This window comes from Melospiza georgiana, chromosome 4 (genome assembly GCF_028018845.1).
Source record: "Melospiza georgiana isolate bMelGeo1 chromosome 4, bMelGeo1.pri, whole genome shotgun sequence".
NCBI classification, from domain to species: Eukaryota; Metazoa; Chordata; class Aves; order Passeriformes; family Passerellidae; genus Melospiza; species Melospiza georgiana.
In genome coordinates, this window is record NC_080433.1 from 20,361,991 (window position 1) to 20,372,795 (window position 10,805).

The 10,805-nt window shown below is 43.5% G+C and overlaps 1 protein-coding gene across 1 annotated transcript; it reads right to left on the reverse strand.

The window, feature by feature from the left end:
• Nucleotides 1-542: 542 nt before the first annotated feature.
• Nucleotides 543-10,251, reverse strand: LOC131082455 (killer cell lectin-like receptor subfamily F member 1). The gene is made up of 8 exons (XM_058022369.1): nucleotides 10,170-10,251; nucleotides 6,620-6,720; nucleotides 5,121-5,325; nucleotides 3,782-3,880; nucleotides 3,012-3,152; nucleotides 2,515-2,666; nucleotides 1,973-2,085; nucleotides 543-1,374 (listed from the first exon to the last, which is right to left on the reverse strand). Exons 1-8 carry the CDS (start codon nucleotides 10,249-10,251, stop codon nucleotides 1,242-1,244), a joined length of 1,026 nt encoding a protein of 341 aa, XP_057878352.1. The 3' UTR covers nucleotides 543-1,241.
• Between the last annotated feature and the right edge of the window lie 554 nt (nucleotides 10,252-10,805).

Sequence of the window (10,805 nt, forward strand, 5' to 3'; positions counted from 1 at the left end):
CTGGGATTTTGTTGTTGTTGTTGTTTGAAGGGAAGTCCCTGAGGGTACAGTTCACTTTTTAATCTGCAGCCCTAAAGTGCTGGACATTAACCCTCCCCAGGCATGCACAGGCATGAAAAAACATCTCTGAGAAACTGAAGCTGCCTTTATTTGTGTGCATCACAGCAGAGATGAGGTAAAGGCTCACCATCTCAAAAGCCATGTTAGACTTGTTTCTCATTGCTGTAAGGACGTAAATTCTAGTTGGTGCCATTTTGGTTAGAGTAGCACTTTCAATTCATGACATTTCTTCATTTTTGTCAAACATGGCAATCTAATAAAGACACTAGGTCAGACTGCTCTTAGCATTTTTGTGTTCTAGACCCAGAAACAGCATTTTTTATGACATTTCAGTGCCCAAGTAATGCATTTACTGAGTGCACTCCCAGGTATTTATTTTAGCAGTCTTTGGCTTTGGTACCTCATCATACCATAACTGTGGAATTTACAATGTAAATTGGAATTTATAATGTAAAGGGACAAAGTATAGGTGGAGAGGAAGGTTATCAACTTTATTTCCTTGCACTGCAATGTTGTTTTGCAACCCAAGCCCCTTCCCTAGTTAATCCCTTCAGATTCCAAGGCTCAGCAGCAGAAGAGGATGGGAGCAATCAGCTCATTAACCACAAGTGTTAGAAGTCACTCCATGCCTGATCTGTTGTCCACACCAAGTAGCTGTGCAGCAGCTTTAAATAAGACATTGTCCAATAGATGCATTTTTCCCAGCCCTCAAGTGGCTTCTGTGAGTCACAAATAGACCCCAAGGAAAAAAACCACAAAACCCCAAGGCCACAAACTTCAACAAACATAAAATTCTGAAACGCAAATAAGAAGTCCTCAGCTCAGCAGGGATGACAGCAGAGGGCCCAGCACACCTTTCATGCCCCACAGGGGTCACAATTCCTGCACATCACACTGTTTATGTGCACAGTGCTCCTCCCCACGAGTATCTCTCCTCCTCTGACCCTTCCTGAGGCAGCTGCTGCCAAGATCTGTCTGTGTGAAGGCTCAGCACCCCAGAATCCTCGTGTGCCAGCTTGCAGCCCCGTTGCAGGACCTGTCTTCTGGCTTCTTGGGGAGCACAGCACAGCAAAGTGCAAGTTTCCCTGCAAGTCTGAAGAAAATTATTCACATCACAAGTTGGTTTGTCTGTAAAATGGGTCTTCTGATGAGAAGCTCTGCCTGCTGTCTGGAAATGTGGCTCAGAGCACCAGCAAAGTTGCATTCTTCTTACAGATCCACTCCTTTAAGGTCTGGCAGTTGTCTGTCTGGATCAGGTTTTTCCTTCTGTAAACAGCACAGTTCTTGTCACCCTCAGTGCTTTTTAGAGCTGTCCTGCTGAGAGACCAAAAGGAATGCAATGAGTTGCTGGGTTTAAACTCAGCACTGCTTACAAATCCTGGTGATGCTCTGGGTGAGGGGCATGGATGATGCCCACTTGACCACCCCCTTGAAGCACAGCAGCTGTGCAGAGGTGGGTTGGGCACCCCCAGCAGGGACTGCTGGCTTCTGAGGGATGGATGCTTGGCATTATTAGTGTTACAAAGATAAGGATCCTCCCCATGCAGCCACAGTGCTGAAGAAAGCTGCAGAGATCCCAGCCAGTGCTATGTGGTGAGAGGCAGCACATGGTCTGCAAAGTGACAGAGTTTGTTGGCAGGGATTTCAGCAGAAGTGTGTAATTATATCACTGCATTAATAAATATATGAGCTGTGGCTGTGGTTAGTCCTGGAGGCAGAAATCAGTTTCCCAAAGTGCCCAGCAGGAACCTGTTGATCTGGAACTGGCCACGAAATAGACTGAATAGGTACCTGAGGCTGCAGGCTTAGATCTGTGCTTTGGGTAATTAGCTCAGATTCAGAATTGTATTTCCAAGCAGGGATATTGCACTTTGCTTTCCCCAAAGATATCCTCCCCCCCAAAAATCATCACCTCTTTTCTTTTACTCTGTGATCTTCCACTGAACTCTGTGTTTTCTCCATGTCTTCGATGTCCGAGCCAATCCAGATATATTTGGTATCTTTATCTTTGCTGTCTATAAATTCCTGCGGAATGATTTGAAGGATGTTACCTGACAGAAGAGCTTTCTTGCTGTGTCCAGGTCATGCTCCTGCCTCATGCACAGCTTTTATTTCCTTTTGAAGAGCAAGGGCAGGGATGCAGCCATGGCAGAGCAGCCCCTCACATCAGCCCCCACACACAACCAGCCTCCTCTCTTCCCAGAGCCAAGCAGTGGAAAGTCCCCAGCATTTCCTCTTCCCAGTTTAAACCACTCTGGCTTCCACACTTGACACCTCTTGTGCTTCTCCTCTTCAGCTCTGCTCTGCTGACATTCCCAAACCCAGCTCCTGTGCAGAGAGACTCAGATCCTTTCCCTGCTGGGGCTCTCGTTTGTCTATGTGTACTCCTGACATCCAGGCCATTTTCTCTTGGAGAAATGTTTGGCTGAGGCCTGTCACTGCTGCAAGACTCACCATCTCAATTTCATCCTCAAAGACAAGCAGCTGGGATTTCCTGGCCAGGCAGTTTTTCTGGCTGTCCTCCCAGCTCCTGGCCTCCTCAGAGAAGAAGTAACATCTGCCCCTGTGCAGCTGCCAGCCAGGGGGACACAGCTCACACGTTGTCCCTGTGGGTGGACAGGGGGAATATTTAGCTCCTGCAATGGATGGAATTTTCCCCCCTGTTTATGAACCATTGTCTGGAAAGTGTTCTCCAGGACAAGAGGAGGATATATGGCATTTCTGACAGCAGCTCCTGGCTGATAGAAACGTAATGAAAATACTGGAAACTTTATATCAACAGAGGAGCAAGACTATCGTGATTGAAATGTTACTTTAGGTTTTGTTACCACTGCTCTGCAGGAGCGCCATGAGTTCCCATAAACTGCAGGGTGTCAGAGAAATGGGAACAGAGACAACAGAACTGTGCACACCACACATCCTCTCTGCTGGAAAGGAGCAACGTGCCTCACCCCGTCCATCTTCACACAGCTCCTCCACGAGCTGTTTCAGGAGAGCTGTTGAGACAGTCCTCTCTGAAGAAATGTCACTGCTGGTGCTGTTCAGACCATACTGGGGCAAACTTCCTGATTTTCCTGCTATGCCCTTCAAAACTGGAACAGCCCAAAGTAAACAAAAATAAAAAAAAAAAAAAAAAAAAGAGAAAGAGGTCATGGTTAACAGCAAGAATAAGGAAATGCAGTCTTTGTACCCAGAGCTGGTCTGGGAATGTGAGGATATCTCTGTGTACATTGCCTGGTACAAATACAGTTAGGAGCAAACTCAGTGAGTAAAGCTCAGTGAGCTAAACCCTCCTGAGAAGATGTTCATGGCATGGCCTGGCTTGGAAAGACTTTAAAGATAATTTCATTCCAACCCCCCTGCCATGGGCAGGGACACCTCCCACTATCCCAGCTTGTTCAGAGCCCCATCCAGCCTGGCCTTGGACACTGCCAGGGCTGGGGCAGCCACAGCTGCTCTGGGCACCCTGTGCCAGGGCCTCACCACCCTCACAGGGAACAATTTCTTCCTCATATCCAATCTAAACCTGCTCTCTGCCAGTGTGAAGTCATTGCTCCCTGTCCTGTCACTCCAGGCCCTTGTCAGGAGTTTCTCATTTCCTGCATTTGTGTACAAGTTGACACCTTTTAGTGTGCCACTAAGGGAATTTTTCTCTCAGCTCTGTCAGAGGTTTAGCCATGTCTGCAGTGAAGGGGTGAAGCAGGAGGCAGGATCTACTCACACTGCTTGGCTTGTATGGCCACGATTCCCAGCAGGATGAGCACGAGGACTGCCAGGACCAGCGCCACGTAGAACCAGGCTGAGCTCCTGTGCTGGCAGCCTGCAGGGAGGCAGGAGGAAGAGCACCTTAAGGTCCTGGCACTCTTAAACTTAACCTTAACACTGGGGAAACAACAGAGAAATCATCTGCCTAAAATCAGTCTGCTGTCAGGAGGATGCAGTGGCATTTAACTTATTAAAAATCTGCATCCATTTTGCACACATGGAAGTGAAATCAAAATCTGTTTGGTCAGACAGAGCAAGTGCTTGTCAACCTTTAAGAATTTGCCTTTTCTCCTTTGATTTATTTTTCTCAAGCGTTGCCTCCTCTCACCTACCCGCACACAGCCTGCAGGACCTTGCAGAGCAGTTCAGGGAAAGTATCAAGGATGGGCTGTGGTGTCAGGGACAGGCTGTGGTGTTTGTCAGGGATGGGCTGTGGTGTCAGGAATGGGCTGTGGTGTCGGGGATGGGCTGTGGTGTCTGTCAGGGATGGTTGTGGTGTCAGGGATGGTTGTGGTGTCTGTCAGGGATGGTTGTGGTGTCAGGGATGGTTGTGGTGTCTGACAGGGATGAGCTGTGGGGTGTTGCTCCTCTCTGCTCCCAAGCGTTACTGTTTCTGTCCTGCAGTGCAAAGATAACTTCCCTAAATGCACAGGAAAAAAGGCAGCCCCATACTGACACCCCCTGGCACGGCACAGGGAGGTGCATCAAACCAAGCATCTCTCCAGCTGTTTGGCATTTGTGTGTGTCAGAGGAAAACCCTCAGGAAGCTGCAGAACCGAGGAGATTTGGGGTTAAGGTGCCAGTGCCACAATACAGATGTGCACTGTCATAACCTCTGTTTCCCTGACCCTGCCTGCGTGAGATGAGCAACTGCTCCATCCTCTGGCTGCCTGACCTATCTGGTGTGATGTTCCCAGTGCAGGGAGGGTGACAATCACCAGGCACTAATGGCACAGAGAGACCTGGGCATTACCCTGCTTCCAAAGCCAAATGCATCCCTGGGACTCTTCCCCCATGAGGGTTCTACAAAAACCATGGAATTTCTCTTTGCTTTACTACATTTCCCATGTAGGGCACAAAAGCATTTTTAGAAATTATTTTTAAAACATCCTTCAGTATTATTTTTAAAAGGAAAGTGTAAAATCTGAGAAGCCAGGAAGAAAAGCAGCAGATGAAATGAGAGATCAGCCCTTCATTGAGAGAGAGTACATAAAAGCTCTTGATAGCAGGTTTCACTGGTGGGCAATAGGAAAAACTCCATCTATAAATAGTAACCAAACAAAATTGCACAGTACCAGGAGCGGAAGTCTCTGCTCTGCTGCTCCCTTGGGGCTGGGGCTTCACATGCAGCTCAGCATACGTGATGGTGTTTCCTGTAGGGAGAGGGCAGCGCTGACATTTGTGCCTCTGCCAATCACCAGGTGGAGGAACAATAAAGGCGGAGCTTGCATGAAAAGGGAGGTGTGTTTCCAGGGCTGCTTGTTCAGCATTTTCCTTTTCCTAGGCAACGGCAGACAAGATGATGATTTACCACTTCCTCCTGCTGTCAGGCAGGAAAAGCCTCCTCCATAAGCTTTGAACTGCTGGGTGCTGTGTGGCTGGAGCAGGAGCCAAACAGGCTGAAGGATGGAAAGAATCTGGATCCTGTCCATGGCAAGCACCCCATCTGTTGCTAAGGCATCTCAGAGGGTACCCCAGGGGCTGGAGGGGCACCAGACCCACCACTGCTCTGTGGGGCAGAGAGGTGCCAAATGCCAGCCAGCACTCAGAGAAATGCTGCTGCAGCAAGGCAATTCCTGGGGGCATTCCTGACTTGTGAGTGCTTATTCCAGGATATTTCAGGTGCTGCCTGCAGCAGCAATGGACCTGAGGGTTGAAGACATCCTTTTCCAAAAGCACGTTGCCAAAACAAAACCAAAACTGGCATTAAAATCTCACGGTGTGGGTTCAAGGCACGTGGATTCTTTCTGAAGATGTTTTCAATATAATTTACCTGGGTATTTTGCAGAGCTACTGGTTAGTGTTATGGAAGGTATTTGGACCTTTGGGACACTGCTTTTGGTTCCATAAATGGAGAGATTTTTATCCATCTGTATCAAGAATAAGCTTCTGTGCTACCACCCTAGTTTGTGACCACTGCGGCTTTTAAAAAGAAGTGTTGTATTAAATTTCACTGGTCAGGGAAAAACTTGGTAGAGGAAGAGAGTTTCATTAGGTTTAAATGAGGCAGCATTTCATATGAGAATTACTGAAGTATGGAGAGGTTTTACAGTTAAAAAACCAGCTGAGAACCTGTTTGGCAAAGAAGGGTTATTCATATAGGGGAGACAGTCTATGCTTTAGAGAATATGACCTAATACAATTGGTTGTTTGCTTTCTTTCAAATTATTAATTCAATGAACTACAGAAAATTTGTGAATTAAATGTAGTTGTTCTCAAATCAAATGCCCTTAAAGTTTTTCTTCTTAGAATGTAAATAATTTTCCAAAAACACTCAGGACTTTTAAACTTTTAAATGCATTAGCCCTGTAAATGGAGGTACTTCTAAAATAAGTATTTTAGACATTGTGCTACTGTTAGTAAATAATTTCTCTCTCAAATGCACGTTTATTCCTTCAAAAATATCTCTAAGCCTGTAAGAAAAAAAACCTCATCCATGCAAGCTGAATATTTAACACAAATCATTCCTTCTATTACAGTGTGTATGGGCTGGTATGATTATTTGAATGCTGGAATTATTATTTGAATGCAGAGTCCTCGGAAGTCAGCAGGAGGCTTTAAAACACCACATAACCTTAATTCTGCCAGATGCTTCCACACCCTCACCGAATTCAACAACAAGGTGGAGATCTCTTTCAGCCACTGAAACAGAAATTTCACTGCACTTCCCGGTGCCTGTTGTCAGGTGCAGAAAACATCCCTGTGTATTGGAAGCTTCTGCCCGGTGAATGTGCAGCCAGGGAGTGGCCTGGGGAGGTCCCTTAGGGAATGGTGTGTCCAGATGTGGGCCAGCACATCCAGGGGTCTGGGGGAAGCTGCAGAGGCTCCAGGTGGCCCTGGTCAACGCCCAGAGCAGCCCAGGAGGTTAAGGAGGGGAATAAGAAGTTAAGGGCACAACCAATAGCAGGCTACAACTGCTTGTGGGTTAGTTTGGTGGTAGAATTCAACTCTCCTTAGTTTGTCCTTCTCCCAGGGAAAGTTCTGTGTAGCCACTCAGGATTCATAATCAGGCAGCTCTCAAATTATCTGTGAGGGAATTGGGACACAAAAACTGCTGGAGTCTTTCGCTGGAAAATGGATTCCCAGGTGTGTTAATCCTTGCTGGGATTTAGGAACACTTTTCTACTTGTGAAAAATGCATTATTTTATGATTGGCTTTTCACAAATATTAAAATGAATATTAGATGTGTTGTGTTAGAAAGTTATGCTGTATTAATTCTCTTAAATGATGTGTTAAATATAGTTTTAGTTTATAAAAAATGTTAAAATAGAAACTATGCTATGTAAGATACTTTTTTTAAAGAAAGGACTCACACCGAGGTAGCAGCCACAGGACACCTAAATCTTTCAGAGAAAAAGAATTTATTGTTCTCTTATCAGAAGAAATTAACTTCTTCCTGTCTTGAAGGCGCTATTAGGATTCAGAGGAAGAAGCTGACACTGACCAGACAGAATCCTGTGTTTGAATGGAATTTATGCATCATGTATGAAGTGTATGACTATGCAACAGGTTATTGTTTTTAAGGGTTAATCCTCTGTTAACGTGTGTCCTTTATCGGGCTCGTGCTGCCCAGATAAAGGAACCCTGGTGGTCCGTAACTCTTTGTTTTTATTGTCTCATATTGTCCAATTCAATTTGTCCAAATTATTATTACTCCAATTGTATTACTATTTTTGATAACCATTTTATTATTGTTAAACTTTTAAAATTTTAAAAACAAATGATTGGCATTTTTCACATACTGTTGAACACCTGTTTGAATCACATGCACAGTAACAGCACCTGCACCTAGCAAAGCCTGGGCACAGATAGTGCCATTGCTAAATCCTCCTCAACACACTCTGGCAGAGCATCCAGGAATCCCCTCATCCCTGTTGTAAAGCAGGGGACCCAGCATCTGGGAGAAATTATGCATCTGACTCTATGGATATCAGAAGGCTAAATAATTACTTTATTACACTGCATTGTTTTATACTATATTACACTATATCTACACTGAAACTGCACAAGCACTCAACTCCACTGCACAGAATCTTGTGACTCTCTCCTGACCAACAGTCTGGACACACACATGGCCCTGAAACAAGGCAAGGAAACAAAACACCATCACTTTGGGTAAACAATCTCCATATTGCATTCTACTTTGGCACAACACAGGAGCAGCAAATGAGATAAGAATCGGTTTTTCCTTCTCTGAGGTTCCTGGCTGTGACTCTCGGAAAATATCCTTGGGGAGCTGTGCCTTGCTTTTCTCTATGAAGAGAAATATGGCCCCACGTCCCTGTTATCCAGAGCACATGAGTGACAGCTGAAGTCCAGCTGCAATCCAAGCCCAATCAAACAAAATGTATTTGAGTATAATCAGAGATAAGAGTGGGGAAAGTGAGGCTGGGAGCTGTAAACACTGAAGAAAAGATTAGTTAAGAGATTTTGTCTCTGTATATTTGAGATAGAATAACTAAGGCTTGTAGAACTACTGTGTGGATCTCTGGTGCCTGTTTCTTAAAGGGTATGGAAGCACTGGAGTATGAACAGAACAGCCACAAAAATGATTAGCATTTTTGAGAGGTTAAATATTTAAAGGGAACGGGGCATGGAGAAATCACTTAATTACCATGGCCAGTAGCTTCATATGAGAAAATAACATGAGTTAAAATCAGTTCAACAAAAGTTTACTAAGAGCCATCCACATATTAATGATAAATTTCATTGGAACTGGCCTGTCCAAAATTGAGCTTTTCCTTTAGACAGCATGATCAAGGACTAGTTTTGGATGTCTTCTAATCAAGATTTGATGTCTGTCTCCCTTCACAAATAAGTTTTATCACTTTGGATATTGGGTAAAATTCCAGGCAAGACCTCTTTGTGTTGCGCAGGTTATAGCAGTGCAAACAACATCCATAGGTGCGTGAACACAGAATTTAAGGCAGTATTTCATGCCATATATATAATAAAGTGTATTTATATTACATATATATAAATATATATGTAATATATAAAAATATATATATATAATAAAGTGAACTAATTTTTATCTTTTGGATACCGTTCTTGTAAAAATATATAAAAGCTATTATTTAGTATTTCATGCCATATATATAATAAAGTGTATATATTACATATATAAAAATATATATGTAATATATAAAATACATATTTATATATAAATATATATAATAAAGTGAACTAATTTTTATCTTTTGGATACCACTCTTGTAAAAATGTATAAAAGCTATTATTTTCTGTCATTTAAGTGCATGTATTCAGAGCACCATCATCACTATTAATCTCCATTGTAAGCAGAACATGTAAAAATGCTCATTACACAATGCTGTTTCCTTAAGGGATTAAATACAATAATTACTAATGAAAGCATGAAAATATCCTTAATCTGATGCAACAAGAATTTCCTATTTGCTCATAATAAGCTGTCATTCATGTTAGATGTCATCCAGAATTTTGTCCAAATGCTTTCATGAATGAATTACATTTTTTTTTCAAGTAGTAGAAATGCCACTTCTTCAGAAAATTTATTATAAATCATCTCCTTACCCTGAATACTGGCTTAATCCTTTGGGGCTTTTTTACAAAAATGTGAAATGATCACAGATTGGTAATTTGGTTCTGAAAAATCACCACTGGAAAATTAAAGAGAAAGAACAGGAAGTTTTTAGGGGACATTCAGTACTTCCTTCAGTGACAGTGGCTGCACTTTAGACTGCTACTTGTTTCCTGATTTCCTGGTTAATTTACTGCTTCTTTTCCATGAACATAAACATTGACCTGATTTGTGGGCTAGGTAGTAATTCAGTGGAGCATTGTCTTGATCATGTTACTAATTTAAAAAGAAATATTATGCTCATTACTCAACCAACAAACACTTTTTCTTTCTCATTCTGTTACTTAAAGCCTGGGACCAGACCTGATCTGCTGTTCTTTGGTGCTTCTGCCTTGGAGCAGCTTGGCTGATTTGTACTGTGAGGATCTCATCCACTACTCCACCTTCTTGCCCTTCCCATGCAGCATCTTAAGGCATTCTACTAGTTTTACCCAACTTAAAATGTGAGAGGGAAAGAGAGAGAGAGCTCAGGAGAGCAGAGAGTGTGTGCCCAAGAGGTTTTACCTGGGTTTGGTGTCCCTGGAGGAGCGCGGGGCCTTTCCCTCGGCAGCATCGCCACAGCCGCGTAGGTGACGTCCCCTGCCATCCGTGAGCCTGTCCTCAGAGCTATGGAAAAAGCAGCCTTAACTCAGTCATTTGCATCCTGTCTCAGGTCTGCCTGCCTCCAAAACACTCACATGCTGTGCTATGGCTCTGAGGAAGGCTGAGAAACACAAAAAAAGGAAGTCACTGAGTTACTTCTTTCAGCGCAGTTTCAAAGCCTGTTTTCAGCCACCATTCTGTCTCTTCTTGCCCTTCAGAATACAGGAGCAAATGAAGATTAAAGCCCATCATTTTCACTAATATATGAGAAAATATATGAGATAATATATGAGAAAAAATCTCGTTGGTCAAAGCAGAGGAAATTCTCTAAGAAATGCCCAAAAATGGACTTACACAGGTATGAAAGGTTTGCTGGTTCTCAGGAGAGTAGGGAGTACAATTTCTGTGCTGTGGCTGTTTTGTGCTCCTGTGCATGATCTGACACAGCCTATCCACCTGAAAGAAAGACAAACAACAAGTACATGTAGCACTGTAAGATGTCTTGGGGTTAATGTACTGCAACCACACAGCTTCAAACATGTAACTCAAATTCTAACC

What these genes read in the sequence shown, in the direction of transcription:
- LOC131082455 (XM_058022369.1), bottom strand. Translation starts at nt 10,251, where the DNA reads ATGGCAGGGGACGTCACCTACGCGGCTGTGGCGATGCTGCCGAGGGAA. An exon ending in GGCCATACAAGCCAAGCAGT is followed by an intron (nt 3,153 to 3,781) that starts GTGAGTAGATCC and finishes GGGCTGTTCCAG; the next exon opens with TTTTGAAGGGCATAGCAGGA. An exon ending in CACAGAGTAAAAGAAAAGAG is followed by an intron (nt 1,375 to 1,972) that starts GTGATGATTTTT and finishes GTCTCTCAGCAG; the next exon opens with GACAGCTCTAAAAAGCACTG.